Consider the following 16,530-nt stretch of genomic DNA (forward strand, 5'->3'; position numbering starts at 1 on the left):
TGCGTTGTCTGAATTTATTTACACTTTGCTGATACTGATATAATCCTCTATTAGATAATCAAGCTACAACTTTCAAGTGAGCTGCGTGAGCCCCACTTTTAAAGGCTTATATTGCTTTGTAAGTACAAAGTCAGCGGCTAGCTAACTAATAGAAGGAAAGGCTAGCCTTAAAGTTTCTTCGTAACCAAGTCTGACGCTGTAAAAAGTTTGGCTCATGTGCCTCCCTGATATCAGTTCAAATGGTTTTATCCAGTTTCTCAGTTGTTTTGTTCTATGACTCTTTTGTGCTTGTCTTTTTTTATTTCTTTTTCTTGTACAGTGTTTAATGGGTGTTTTAATGAATACATAATAATGATAACAATGTATTTTATTTGTCATTAGTTGTCCAATAACGACTTTTTAACTGATAACCGACGTTGTCCAACTCCAAAAAACCGATAGCGATAGATGCGGTCGTGACTTAACATATTATGGCTAATTGCATTGTGATAACCCACTGGATGTTTTAATAACGATAAATGTAATAACTTCAAGGTTTTTCAAATAAACATTTTGTGAATAATAAGAACAACTGATATTGCTCACATAACGAATCCCAAGCATTATAGTTTGGCGACATCTAATGGTCAATAAGCATAACTGCTGTGCTAAGCTGTGACCAGCCCTTGTACAAAGGTAGAAGGCTCCTAAATTCACAGTGAAGGCAACATGCATACTGGCCCAAAAAAGATATTGAAAAACCCATGTCGATATTATTCGATATTATTTTGAAATTCTTTTATCCGATTACAAACCTGTCTGAGGCCTGCTACAGATCTTTGTCAGAGGAGTTTCCTTTTTAGGACCACCATCACTCAAGACATACAACCTTCTATCAATCATGCTAACTAAAGATTTTAGGTAATAACTAAAAATTAGGCGTCTTATCATGACTTACGCATGATAACTGATATCCCGATATTGTCCTACTCCAAAAAATCCGATACCTAGATCAAACCCATCCCGATACACGCGGTTGTTGACTTAAGATATTAATTATTTTTTCAATCATTTATTCATTTAATTTTTGTACCATGAAATGGTCAGCTCACATAACAAGTCCCAAGCATCTTAGTTTGGAGACATCTAATGGTCAGTAAACATAACTGCTGTGCTAAGCTGTGGACCAGCCCTTGTACAAAGGCAGAAGACTTCTACATTCACTTTGAAAGCAACATGCATATTGGCCCACAACCGATAATGAAAAACCGATGTTGATATAATCAGATATCATTTTAAAATGCTTTTATTGGCCGATATTATGGGCCATCCGATAGAACACTTATTAGTCACGCAAACGAAAGAACTAAAGATTGTACAAAAGAATTAAAGATTGAGCAATAAAGTGATCACTCGTTTTTCACGGTAATGCCCCCCACTTTTTGGGGGGATGCATTTAATGCATTTATTCAGAATTAACATCATTGTACAGAGATACTTCAGACAAACCCCCCCCCCCCAAAGTCTAATTAAAAAAACAACTTAAAAAAAACCTTATATATATATATATATATATTCAAATGATTTTTTTAGCACTGCAAAGGTTATAATTATGATATAAATAATATGTACTGTATATAAAAGAAAACAATGGAAAACACTTTATAATTATCCATTATGACTACTTAATAGATCATTAGTAAACTGTTAATAAAGGATTTATTGTTGATTTGTGCAGGGTTTAAGTTTGTTAAGCATTTATAATGCCTTTAGATACTTATTATGTCGTTATTAACTGATGGTTAATCAGTAATAAATGACTTGTAAGCTAAATGTCAATGAATTATACCTACACCTTATAAATGAGTAATATGCCATTTGGCCCCCGGGCCACATTTTTTATAGTAGTTGTCTATGGTGCATCCCAACAAACTGCCCCAGTTGGAAGAAATCCCTTAGAAGGGGTGTCATTACAGGACTTTAGAGGCACCCTGTCAAATTTGAATCAGAGATGAGCAGTAAACTGGATGTCTATCTTTGTTTTTAATCCCTTCCTCACACACTCCACTGGTTCCAGGAGTTTGTGCCAAGCTTTATGTATAGTCAGGGGAGGAAAATTATACAAAAAAAAAAAATCAAGAGCTTGCATGTCAGGCTTGTGTTCGTTTTTTTACATCCACTTGGATCCCGTGTCAGTCTTTTTTCCCCCAATCCTGTCGACTGCAGAAGCCAAATAACTAGCTGACTTTTGACTTCTCGTGGCAGCACAACCATTCAGACTCGAATATCATTTTGCTGCCACGGGTTTATTGTGACTGCACCCAATCTAATCAGTTACTAGGCAAAACTCGGACCGCCTGATGTCATTTTCAGGGCACGACTGAATTTGCAGGGGCAAACGGATTACGAAGGCCAGCGCTGCCCTGATCAAGCTGATCAAGGTTTTAAGTCATTCGTTGCCATTGACTGCGATTGACGTCCAATGCATTTGAACTGGAATGCCATTAATTTCTATGAGGTAGTAAAATAATATTCAAACAAGGCATTTTTTTTTTTTTTAAATAAAGGGAGTTGCACTCAGAAGTCGTAATTCACATAATGCAAACAATGATCCAAATGAGGGATGGCTAGCTTGTCTCTGACGCAGGTCGGACTTTCAGTAGCAAAATTAGTGGTGTTTCCCCCACCGTCACAACATTGACGTCTTTTTACGAGGGCTGTCAAAATTATCGCGTTAACTGGCGGTAATTCATTTCTTTAATTAATCACGTTAAAATATTTGACGCATTTAACGCACATGCCCCGCTCAAGCAGATTAAAATGACAGCACAGTGTCATGTCCACTTGTTGTGTTTTTTGGTGTTTTGTCACCCTCTGCTGGCGCTTGGGTGCGACAGATTTTATGGGTTTCAGCCCCATAGCATTGTGTAATTATTGACATCAACAATGGCGAGGTACTAGTTTATTTTTTTTAATGAAAATTTTACAAATTTTATCAAAACGAAAACCTTAAGAGGGGTTTTAATAGAAAATTTCTATAACTTGAACAATTATCTTTTAAGAACTACAAGTCTTTCTATCCATGAATCGCTTGAACAGAATGTTAATAATGTTAATGCCATCTTGTTGATTTATTGTTGTGATAAACAAATACAGTACTTATGTACCGTATGTTTAATGTACATATCCGCCTTGAGTCTTACCTTTCCACTCCACCAATTATTTACAGAAAAATATGGCATATTTTATAGATGGTTTAAATTGCGATTAATTACGATTGATTTTTAAGCTGTGGTTAACTCAATTAAAAATTTTAATCGTTTGACAGCCCTACTTTTTACACAACTTACAGTGGCTGCTGCTGGCCGAAAAACTCTAATATCCTTCCTCTTCGAAAGGGGTGGAGGAGGCGGCATGTTGTCGACCTAAATTTTTCTGGGATGTGCGTGTGTGTCGCGTGTGTGTATGTGTCGTGGGGGGGGTCAATTTGAGGGGTAAAAAATGGACCGGCACATTCTGTAACTAAAAAGGGATATATGTAAGTTTGAACATAAAGACAATAATTCATTTAATAATGGTAGGATCTATTCTATCCTTACAACATATGGAAAGACACACTAAATAACCTATACAACTGAAGTCATTATATAAAGCAAATAAGGTTGCTTAAAAGTTGATGGGGGGGAAAAAATTGAGCATCCTGAAAAGTTGGTAGTGTTATGTCCCTACCGTCCCTTTGCAAACATACACCCTTGTATTCAAACTACAATTTACAATGTTATATAATATTTTGGGGTTTAAAAAGAAAAAGTTTACCCGCCCCTCCCAGTCAAAATGGATTGGACGTTAATGGCAGTTATTTTGTTTAAATGTTAAATTCTGCTTATTTAATATACTTCTTAAGGTTACTGTAATTTTCGGACTCTATGGCGCACCTGGCTATAAGCCGCCACCCACTAAATTTGACAAGAAAATAGCATTTGTTCATGTTTTACTGCCATTCATGGCAATAAATGTCCAATCCAATTTGAATGTCAATCGCCATCAATGGCAGTGAGTTACCGTAGTTTTCACACTATAAGGCTCACCTGATTATAAGCCGCCACCCACCAAATTTGACATGAAAACGGCATTCGTTCATAGATAAGCCGCACTGGACTACAAGCCACAGCTGCCCTCACAGTATTATGGGATATTAACACCAAAAGATGTTAACCTGTAGCATTGTATTTGACAGCAGCATCATAAGACTGTTATAAGACCAAATTAAGCTTTAAACTAATTTGCTGCAAGGCTTCATTGCTTCAAGAAGCTTCATTTGGTCATCACTGCTCCCTTGGGGGAGACAGTCAACCTCTGCTGCCACCTTCTGACAACACTGCTGTCGTCCATCATGCTTCCTAGCATGCATTGCAGCGCTACAGATGTAAATAACAATCAAAATTCATGCTCTGTACTAATCATTTCTTCAGCTACTCTTCCAGTTGTTTCATTAATTGCAAGTTATGGTGTTTTGTAACACTTTATTTGACATACAACTGTCATAAGACCATCATAATTATGAAATGACACTGCTACGAGCATTAATTAATGCTTATGACTGATGTCATTTTGTGTCATTCGGCAAATTATCTCACTTTTGAATGGCTGTAAAAGATCTGACTTGGACATAGAGTTAGTGACGTCATTTGCCAAATCACACTTAACGACATCTGTTATAAGCATTCATTAATGCCCATGATATGACGTCGCTGTCAAATAAAGTGTTACCTATCAACACCAATACAGTAAATCAACAAATAAGCCGCACTGGACTATATGCCGCAGGATTCAAAATGATGGAAAAAAACGGTCCTTAAAATTTTAGTTTTCAACTAAACTTGCAGAAGAATGTATGATAGGTTGACTTCAAATTAAGTTATGCCATTTATTTTGTTGTTTTTTCATTTCTGAGCGAGTAATCAAATAAAATTTCTTAAAAAAGGCAGGTAGGTTAGCATGAGATTGATAAACCCCGAGAGGCAAAACTGTGGAATAAGTGTGGTCATCATCCTGTCTGCAATAAAAGGGAAGCCGTCTGTCTTTGCATAGTGCTAAATATGCAAACTCTGCAGCCCCCTCACTTTGAAATCTTCTTTTCCCCCTCAAGCCTTTCCATCCCTTAGTTCCCTGCATCTGCCATCACTTTACCACGTCTTTCTCTCACCTCTTTTCACTATTCCACCTCTTCTGTCCCCGTTTTCTTGACTTCTTTCTCTATCCACTCATCCTACACAAGCGTAATCTCATCCATACATCCTCCCATCGAAAGAGGACGTGAGGCAACCCGGCTACACCCGAGTTCAGGTTGTCTACGTCCACGATAAACAGGCTGCTCTCGCATCCGACAAAATCACTTCAACGGCTCGCCTGGGAGGAAAGAAAATCTTACGGAAGTGAGATGTTTATCGGATTAATGCATAAGTGAAAGATAAAGACTGGAGAGGTGGAAACCCAGAGGATATCCCCTGATATCAGTTTGGGCTAATGAATACAATTAACGTTAATCTGTCCAGTATCCACTTCCCAGGAGGTTAATAAAAGCAATGATTGACATCCTCAGCAGGAGTCATATTTAATCCACTTCACTTGTGCGATTATTTGAAGTGTTCCATCATTGGACCAACATTTAAAGGGACAGAAACCACTTATGTGCATCCCGGTGGAAAAAAATCTTGTTTGTACGTTGAACAAATTATGTTCCGATATAGGGGAAAAAAATGTATAAGTGGTTATCATAAGTGGTGGCACTCATTTTATCAATGCAGCCAATCCAAGGGCGTAGGTTTGGTCTCAACATTGGTAGGGACGATATAACAGCATAACCTGCATGTACACTTTTTGCTCGGGATGGGACATTTATAAGACCAGTCAGACTGGGTGAATGGGGGTCATGGCATTTCTCATCAATATGAACCTAATTAATTGATAGGCTAAATGATCAATGCAAAATAAATCTGTATTGACTGAGACTAACTTTCATGTGTATTGGTTCAGGTGATACACGTTCGTCTCAAACCTTTGTTTTCAAAAACTACTAAAGAAACATTTTGAAAACTTGTATGAAAAATGTCTGGATTTTATTAGCAAATATAAATTGTAATATTTTAACACAAATTATATTAACATACACAAGAAATACAAACTTGTTAATCAGCAATAAACTATCTATAAGAAGATTATCCTTAGTTCACTACATTTCTTACAGCATAATTAATGTTAATATTAAAAAAAAAAAAAAAAAAAAAAAAAAAAGGATATTTCTCTCAACGCAGCTTCCTGCTCAAGTTCGAAAAATTCACACAGAATAATGTTATGCTAACTGTGACACAGGTCGGACTTTCATTAGCAAAATTAGTGATGTGTTCCCCACTTCCGCGACATTGGCGTCTTTTTACATTGTGTACAGAGGCTGCTGCAGGCGGAAAAAACTTCTAATATCCCTCGTCTTCAAAGGGGGTGGAGGAGGCGGCATGTTGCATTTCTGTCAAGCTGTGAATGCTTGTGTGTGTGGGGCGGGGGGTCAAGCCAATCAAACGTGCATTTGAGGGGGGAAAAATGGACTGGCACACTCAGCAAGTGAAAAGGGGTCAATTTAAGTTCACTTAATAATAGTCTGGTCAGTTCTATCCTGACAACACATGGAAAGACAACCTCAATGAACTCTATAACTAATGTCATTATATGATGCAAATAAGGTTGCTTAAAAGTTGGTGGGGACAATTTGAGCATCCTAAAAAGTTGGCAGTGTTATGTTCCTACCGTCCCTATGCAAACCTACGCCCTTGGGCCACTCACATGCGACCAACTCCTTCCTAATGATGTCATTAGTGGCCATAATCCCATGTGGCTACAGAGCAGTGGTTCTCAAACTGTGGTACAAGTACTACTAGTGGTACGCGAGCTCCCTCTAGTGGTACACAAACGATTGAAATAAAATGTTCATAAAACTTTTTTAAGGGAACCTCAGACTTAAAGCCTTGTAAGCACAAATAAACCACAATTGTTCTCTTTTACTAAAATGTGTTATTAGAAACACATTATTGCCATTGATTTAAAAATCTGGGGGTGATGACACGGTTGGGCCGGACTGGGAGAATAGCTGTGCTAGCTAGCAAGCGAAGCTAGTATGACAACTGGCATTATTTTGTCACATTCTGCTGCTGGTCAGATTGTTTTGTTAAAGAGATGTGGGATGTGTTTCCAACGTCGTACCTGCATCCAATTCCAGCACATCAAGGAGTGTCTAAACTGATCCTCGGCGGCTTGCCAAGATATTGACTTGCTGCCATTTGGCAGTTTGTAAATCCCTTCGTTGCTCGTTGTATCATTGCTTCGTTTTTTTTGTTCATCTGCCTCTCACTGCGGTTTTCCCTATTTTTTTTTGTTTTTTTTAAAAAATTGATTCCGACCTACTGTCACCGACCCTTTTGTGTCTCCCTTTTCATGATCACGTGTTTTTTTTCTGTGTGTTCAGAAAACCCTTTCACGCGATCCCTATGTTATTGTTGTCTGCTTGCTGACTGTCATCAAGCAGTGTCTAAACCGATCCTAGGCGGCTTGCCGAGATATTGACTTGCTGCCATTTGGCAGTTTGTATATCACTTTGTTGCTAGTTGCATTATTGCCTTGTTTTTTTTTTGTTTGTCTGCCTCTCACCGCGGTTTTCCCTGTTTTTTTTTTTTATATTATTGATCCCAACCTACAGTCACCGACCCTTTTGTGTCAACAGGTATTTCCTGTTCTGCATTTTGCCTTTGCTGCTCGTCTTGTGAACGACCGACAGTGCTGTCCTGCTCTTCATTTTTCCGCTCTGGTTCAAATTGGAAGGGCAGAACCGACGACATGTTGGGGTAGCTAACGAGTGACACGCTGGAAGTTCGGCAGCGGGCCCGTTGACGTCACCTCACTGCGACGTCAACAAGAATGGCGACCTACCAGTTAAATAACACATTTTATTAAAACGAAAACATTAAGAGGGGTTTTAATATCAAATTATTATAACTAACACTAACTAGGGTTGTCAAAATTATTGCGTTAAAGGGCGGTAATTAATTTTTTTAATTACTCACGTTAAAATATTTGACGCATATACCGCACATGCCCCGCTCAAACAGATTACAATGACAGTACAGTGTAATGTCCACTTGTTACTTGTGTTTTTTGTGTTTTGGGTACGATTGATTTTATGGATTTCATCACCATGAGCATTGTGTAATTACTGACATCAATAATGGCGAGCTACTTGTTTATTTTTTGATTGAAAGTTTTACAAATGTTATTAAAACGAAAACATTAAGAGGGGTTTTAATATAAAATTTCTCTAACTTGTACCAACATTTATCTTTTAAAAACTACAAGTCTTTCTATCCATGGATCGCTTTAACAGAATGTTAATAATGTTAATGCCATCTTGTTGATTTATTGTTATGATAAACAAATACAGTACTTATGTATCGTATGTTGAATGTATATATCCGTCTTGTGTGTTATCTTTCCATTCCAACAATAATTTACAGAAAAATATGGCATATTTTATAGATGTTTTGAATGACGATTAATTACGATTAATTAATTTTTAAGCTGTAATTAACTTGATTAAAATTTTTAATCATTTGACAGCCCTAATACTAACATTTATCTTTTAAGAATGACTTGTCTTTGAGATCGAGGATGCCTTTAAAATGACAGAGTAAAGCAAAGATGTTTGTACTGCCGCATGCAAGGTAATCTACAAATTGCCTTGTTGACCAAAACAAACACTGAACAAAAATGGCAGCAACATTTGGCCCCTGAGGGTTACATGTGGCCCATTTCAGAAAAATCCTAAAACCGCCACTGGATTTTACCCTCAAATCCAACAATTTTACAATTAATTAATATTGAAACTGTCTTATAAAACTAAAAACCACTGCCTTATTGTCGGAACCATTTTTGGCCTACTAATGTATTTTACTTATTGGCAGCCATTGAAAGCAATAGAATTCACTTGAATCCAGAGGACTGGCAGTGAATGCTCATGTTTCAGTGCCAGCCAGTGAGTTAATGTGATCCCTGATGTTGGTACATGGAGAGCCAAGGGTACTTTGAGGTGGTACTTGCTGCAAAATGTTTGGGAATTACTTATGTTATGGAGAATTAAACCTGTGCAGGTCTGGTGAAACCATTGCACTTTTAAATGCTACAAAATCGCTTTGTCTAAATTCTCAACATGTTTACTTTATCTCACCGAACAGTATATAACAGTATGTATGGTTCATATTTGCCCTTTACCTTTGTTAGATTTACGCTGTTTACATGCGAGTCAGCCTTTAATAGTAGTTTCTTACACTGATTTTGCTGTAAAAAAAAAAACAACAACAAAAAAAAAAAACACACACACACAAAGAAAACTGTAGTGCAATAGTGAAGAGGTACACCAACTATAAAGATTGTAGTTTGAAACTTTACCACTGGGTTTGAATCAATCAGTGTGCATGTGCGTGGTTGTAACTGACGTCAGAAAATGGCTCCGCCCGTAAGCGGTGTCTTCTCTTTTAAAGTGAAAGACGACACTTAGTATACATGACCATGTGAAAGAGGGTTGCTCAAAGTGTTTAAAAAAGGTAAACCACAAAGTTCTTTGACCTCATAATGGAGAAATTTAAGAAAAATTGACATCGCTAATATTGATTTTTCAAGATTCTTTCCGCTGCGATGCAAGAGAGAGGTTCTTGTCTTCCCCTTTAAGACCCAGGATGGATCGTCAGAAGAAACTTTGCAGAGTTAGAGGTAATAAAGTGGACTTACGTGTTCTGAAGCGATGGTGCGGTCGTGTCGCCGGGGCTTTTCCCTGGCGCCCGTGAGTCCAGCGAGACGTAGGCTTGACTGGGGGTGCCGCCGGCTGAGAGGTGGTCGTCTGGACCTTGGTGGTGAGCCTCATCGTGACGGTCGTAGTGGCTGAAGTCGTGGAGGGGGTCTGTCCCGGCTTGGCGTGGCGCCCTCCGACAACGCCGCTTCCTTTCCTGACCGTGCCGCGAGGGGTCACTTCCTTGGTGAGCCTGGGCGCTCGAGTGGTGGACGCATTCACCGCTGAGCCGCCCACCCGGGTGTGAAGGTGCGGGGCTCGGTTGCCGTCGCCGCCGTTTTCGGAGGAGCGGTTCCCCGGCGCCGCCGATCGTGTTCTGGGCGCCGGGGCGGTCCCGTCGGCGGCTAGCGGCGTCGTGGTGGAAACTGCGGCTGCGGTGGAAGCGGCGGTAGAAATGTCCGGCCCTTTGGGCATGGCGCTGGGTTTGGAGAGGAAAATGGGGTCCTGTCCCATGCTCCCTTTGGGATCCACCAGGTCTGTGGGGACATAGTCTTGGACGGACCCCACCACAATCCACTTGAGCAGCATGAGACTGAGTCCCAGGCCTACGAAGCCCATCACCAAGGGGACGGCGCACAGCCAGTTCTGCTGGCGAGGCCACACGGCGCAGGGGCCGCAACGGAGGGGGCCCGGGGCTCTGGGGGACGCCTGCTCGGCCCCCGGTTCCTCCAGCGTCATGGCCGCCAGAGTGCTCGCACCGGAGTGCTCGCTCATCCTGATTTCCGTCTCTCGGGGAGCTTTTGGAGGTCAAACAGGTTGCCCGAAGGAGCGTTTAGAAGGAACAGATGGTGGGGTAACAAAGCGGCACATCTCACACACTCGCCAAGTATATATTTAAATCCACATACACATGCATGCACACACCTTTAAACACTACTCTAACACATGGAACACTCACACACAATCATGAAACAAGTAATTAAACGCTGGCACAGCACTCGCATGCAGACACGAGCATCACACTCCCTCTGGCGGACGAGGGCAAAAACACACACATATGCGCAAGGAACACACACAAGCACACAGGTTAAGCACAGGTGAGACGGACAGATGAAAGAAAGGAGAAAAAGATGGAAACAGACGACTCGGACAAAGCGGTGATAAATCCCAAGATGTTTCAAAGCTAAAAACGTCGGTTATTGATCCGTCGGTGAAGATCGGCGCTGTAATTCCAAGTGCGTGTTGGGGTCCATTTCCACTCTGGGTTGCTTGAAAAGAAGACAAAAGTGGCGTTCCCTTGTCGCATCCGAGTTCAAGTTGGCGTCCCCCGTTTGCCCCTAATCCGTTACGGAGGTGAAGTCTCACTTACGAAGCCGATTCGGCGGCTACACTTTTGCTTTCCCGGGGCGAGCGTTCCCAGGGGGCGGCTGTCCGACCGCCCGCAGCCCACAGCTCTCCTCTCCGAATAGATCCGTTCCTGGCACCAGGAATCGGTCGACACCTTTACGAGCGTCTCACATCCGCCGCATTCCCACAGTGTCGCAAGCAGCAGAATGGGAGATGAAGATGAGAGGAGGGGTTGGAAAAAAAAAAAACGATGCGGCGGCGGTTGTTCCTGGAGACTTGTAAGGGAAGGGGGGGCGGACAGCTGGCTCAACCCAGCGCCGCGTCCCCGCGCATCCCGGCCGCCGTCCTCAACACTGGCAAAGTGACACCCGGTTGTCCCGTCTCCATGGCGGGAAAAGCTGGAAAAGAAGAAGACGACAGAGCGCTTTAGAGATGCGTGTCGGCTAAGCTCTGCAGCAGATGCAGATGGGAGGCGGAAAGACGGAAGGGAGGGAGGCGTGCGCGAACACACACTCTCACGCTGCATGGAGAGGAGAAGCACAGACACACCCCAGGGAGGGGAGGGATGAAGGGATGGAGAGGAGGAGGAGGGAGGCGCCAAAATTCCACCGAGCAAATAAACCTAGCAGCGGCGTCACAATTTAGGAGACACTTGGACACTTCAACTCGAGACTCCAATTTTTGGGGGGCTCGTGGTTAAGACGGGTTTTATCAGGACACCCTCCATCCTTAACTCATTCACTGCCAACACATGTATAATATTTAGGGATGTCCCGATCGCATATTTTTGCACTTGAGTCCGAATTACCTGATTTTGAGAGTCTGCCAATAGAGTCCCCATCAGATACAAAAAAAACCCAAAAAAGTTACAGTACTTCACTTTTTACTAAGGATGTAACGGTACATGTATTTGTATTGAACCGTTTCGGTACGTGGTGCTCGATTCGGAACGGAGGCGTACCGAACGAGTTTCTGACGTAATCAGGGGTCGCATTAAACGAATATTTTCCGTCGTTGACCGATTTTTTAAAACGGTGACGGAAAAAACTGAAGTCCATCCGTCATTTTGACCGGTTGCAATTCACACCCCAGACCACAGGGTGGCGAGTCAGCATATTAATTAGCTATTGTCTCTCTTGATGCATGACGTCATTGGCCTTACTCTGAAAAAATGTCAAGGCAACCGAGTGTCCGAAGTTTCTTCAAAAAGCCCCAAAACGACGATGGTGTTGATAAAAGAGGTGAAAAAACAGGGACTGCACAAGCGGGCACGCAATTCAAGTCCATGCACACCAGGAGGAAAGTGTGAGACTACGTTCAGGCCACAGCAGGTGAACTGTTAATTTCATTGTTCCATATGCTACATATGGTAGGCTACCTACCTACTGGGGCCTCAGTGACGTTTCTTATTCTCGCTATATGATTATACAACTTTAACATTTGTTAATAATACGCTCTGTGTGTAGTATCATCCATCGCTTTTCCTTTTTAAATGGGCACTTATAAGCGAACGCAAGAAGTAACAACGGGAACATTTTTAAACAGGCATTTCACGGGAGAGCATTTCGACTCTTCGGCCAATCATATAGCGAGAGCGAGTGGATAGTGAGGGGACCGCGCGCTCTTAAGTGTCTCTGTCACGTGACTGTCGTGTCACGCTCGGCCAAATGGACACACAAGTACGGAAGGTGAATTATGCCAAACAAAGGGTCACCACAATGTCATTATCATCGTTTTAAAAATTTAAGTGACGGGTAAAAATAGATTATGACCGGATTTTTATGACCCTGTCAGTCAAAATGACAGACAACGAAAAAGTCTAGCGCAACCTCTGGACGTAATATAACCCTTACTTTTCGAGGCTGTGAGTCCATCGGGTTACAGTTTCTTTGTGTGGATTATATTTACTCCGTCTTCTCTACTATAATGAGAACCAACATGGTAGGACAGTATAACCCAGAAACGTCAACGTTGCGACAACGTGGCTGCTGCGAGAACTCAGTGAAACGCGGGCATTGAAGTCAATCTGAAAAATAAAAGATACTGCGAGGTACAATTAGGTACTTTTTGTTCGACAAAAAAAAAAAAAAAAACTGGAGACAGAAAGGCGGACGAGACTCCGGCGTCATAAAGTTGAAATCGAGCAAGTCGAGTACGTCGTTATGGACGAGTTCCGGTCCTACGCTGGCGATGTAACCTAAATGTTCGCGTAAGTCGGAATTAACCCTTTAACTACCCTTAAATACACCCTAAATCTCAAAACAAACATCCAATAACAAGTGTTATAGGTCATATTAATAAAATAAAGTAAAAAAAATAAGATACTGTGAGGTACGTTGTGTTAAATCCAGTCATATTCAATGACTACTTGGGCTCTGCTCAACTTAATCTATTAAATTTACATTTACATTGATCAGACTAGATGGACGTTCGAACACCAATTGCTTTGTGTCAAGTCTTTTATTGTTAAAATGTGGGTCGTTATGAACATAAGTGTACATGTGTGTTACAGTTTTACAAATTGTCAAAAGTGAAGTAAAAAGCTTCAAAAACCACAATTGCCTTGTTTTCTGTCTCTTAAGATGAACAACTTCACGATTAGTGGGGACAGAACACGTCATATTAATAAAGAAAAACAGGTACAATAAGGTACTGTTTATATTATTGATATTTATGTTTATTATTTATACGTTAATAAAGAAATAAATGTTCTAAAATGTTTTTTTGTGAATTAATAAGCTTTAAAAAAATCATTATTTAATTACTGTAATTTTCGCACTATAAGGCGCACCTGACTATAAACCGCCACCCAAAAATTTGGCACGAAAACGGCATTTGTTCATACATAAGCTGCACTGGACTATAAGCCGCAGCTGTCCTCACTGCATTATGGGATATTTACACCAAACAATATTATCCAGTAACACTTTATTTGACAGCGGCATCATACGACTGTCATAAATACAAATGAACCACCATGAAGCTTTGAACCAATTGGCTGCAAAGCGTCATTGCTTCATGAAGCACCTTTGGGGGGGCAGTCAACCTCTGCTGCCACCTGCTGTCAACACTGTTGTTGTCCAACATGCCTCCTAGCATGCATTGCAGCGCTAAGGATTTAAATAACAATCAAAATTGTTCTGTGCTAATTATTTCTTTAGTAACTGTTGCCGTTTTTTCCACAAATTGCTAGTTATTGCTAGTATTTGACAGTGGTGCCACAAGACTGTCATTAGACAATCATAATTATGACATGACACTGTCGTGAGCATTAATGAATGCTTATAACAAATGTCATTTAGTGTTATCTGGCAAATTATCTCACTTTTGAATGGACCAAAAGCTGGACATAAATTGAGTTAGTGCCATAATTTGCCAGATGACAGTTAATGACATCTGTCATAAACATTCAGTAATGCCCATGATTGTGTCATGTTATAATGATGACGGTCTTATGACAGTCTTATGACGCCACTGTCAAAGTGCAGTAAAGTGTAACCTATAAACCCCAATAAATCAACAAATAAGCCGCACTGGACTGTAAGTCTCAAGAGTCAAAATAAAGGAAAAAAGTAGCAGCTTATAGTCCGAAAATGATGGTAGTAAAAAAAATAATAATAATTTATTAGATTAGTCGACTAATCAAATATAGTCGGCTGACTAATCGGGAGAAAATTAGTCATTTGGGACAGCCTTTATTATTATTTTCTATGCACGAGAGGTGTAGGATCTTCCCAAATAAGTCCCGGAACACAGGGAGGCCAAAATCAAGAGGTGCCGGATCTTGTTCCGGCAGGATCCGGCACAAATTAACCCCTGCCCAGATGCACTTTTTTTTTTTTAAATTAAAAACCCAATCCTTTTCACCCGATTCCGATCCTCTGAAATGCAATGATAACGCAACGACAAATAAATGTGTCCTAACGGGTGAAGTCGACTCTCAGAATTCCCAAAATCTGGAGGAAAAAATGTTTTTGTGTGTTTGTTTTCGGGCTAAACTGTCAGCTTTGGTCTTTTAATGACGAGAAAATTCACGTCACAACATTTCTGTTCTCAGCATAATGAAAATGCGCTCTTGCATGAAATAATAATGGGCCCCACATCAAAAGTTTGCGCCCACAAAAACATGCGCATGGCGGCTAATCTCATGTGCAATCCTGGCAATCACATTGCCATGCCGTTACATCTTTTCTGTCATCCTTTGCTATGTGCATCATTTATGTTGCTGTCACACCCCAAACGCAAAAACAGAAAAACAGCCTCATTTTTTGGGGGCGCCAAGTTAGATCTCGGCGGATCTACCTGACTGCCTTTGACAACAAGCGCTGCTTCTTATAACATTGGAAATGAGCGAAAGGATGTTTGATGGAAGACATGTTCTGGGGAAAAAAAATACAGAAACAGCACTCCAGTTGTGCTTTCTTGTTAGATTGATTTTGCTATTACATGTGAAAGCCAAAGTGTGCAAGTAAAGGAAATCTTTACGTATATGAGCGGGATGATTGGTGAATGATGCGAGTAGTTGGGCTGCTCATTTTCTGCCATTGAAGGCGGGAAGACGTCCAATTTATTCTGTTGGGCTTTTCAAATGGATTGGATGTCTAGAAGTAACAAAGTAATTTCAAATAACAGCAGAATTATTATGTGACGCCATATGATTGGACAACTCATCAATAATGAAATTGGTCATTGAATTATTTGACGTAGAAATTGTCAAATCTTATTTGATCCTGTAAATAGTAAATATTCTGTTGGATTTTAATTTAATATATTTTTTCAAAGAAAAAATATTTTGTAAGACATTGGCCTGAAAATTGTCCAAATGGTCTTTTTGAGCCACTTAGTAGCAAATATTGTGTTTTTTTTTAGTCTTTGTTTTTTAAGTTTTTTTTTTTTATTAAAAAAAAAAAGAAAGACATCGTTGACCATAAAATTGTCCGAATCCATTTATTTATTGTTTAATTTGACATTTTTCAAAGCAAAAAACAAAAAACTACATATTTTGCAATGTGTTTTAAAAAATGAATACTTCAGTCTTTTTGAGACCATTTTTATTTTTAAATAAAAAAAAAAAAAAAAAAAAAAAAAAAAAGTATAATATATATTTTTAAGACATTGTTGACCTGAAAATTCTCCAAATGGTCTTTTTGAGCCACTTAGTAGCAAATATTCAGTGTTTTTTTTTTTTTTTTTTTTAATTAAAAAAGAAAAAAAAAATTAAAGACATTGTTGACCATAAAATTGTCCGAATCCATCTAAAATATTCTACTTTTTGTTTATTTATTGCTTAATTTGACATTTTTCAAAGCAAAAAAAGAAACTACGTATTTTGCAATGTGTTTGTTTAAAAAAATTAAGACTTCAGTCTTTTTGAGACC

At 40.0% G+C, this 16,530-nt stretch overlaps 1 protein-coding gene across 3 annotated transcripts in view; it reads right to left on the reverse strand.

The window, feature by feature from the left end:
• nrg3b (neuregulin 3b) overlaps positions 1–16,530 on the reverse strand; it is a 652,113-nt gene that overhangs the window by 504,926 nt on the left and 130,657 nt on the right. For 2 of the 3 annotated variants that reach the window (XM_057825278.1, XM_057825276.1), the window contains exon 4: positions 9,808–11,550. In XM_057825278.1, the coding sequence (XP_057681261.1) occupies positions 9,808–10,579 (772 nt within the window). In that variant the 5' untranslated portion in view covers positions 10,580–11,550. Of the gene's footprint in view, positions 1–9,807; positions 11,647–16,530 lie in introns of those variants that run through there. The other variant, XM_057825277.1, reaches the window with a different exon arrangement.

The sequence above is a fragment of the Corythoichthys intestinalis genome, chromosome 21 (assembly GCF_030265065.1).
Source record: "Corythoichthys intestinalis isolate RoL2023-P3 chromosome 21, ASM3026506v1, whole genome shotgun sequence".
NCBI lineage: Eukaryota > Metazoa > Chordata > Actinopteri > Syngnathiformes > Syngnathidae > Corythoichthys > Corythoichthys intestinalis.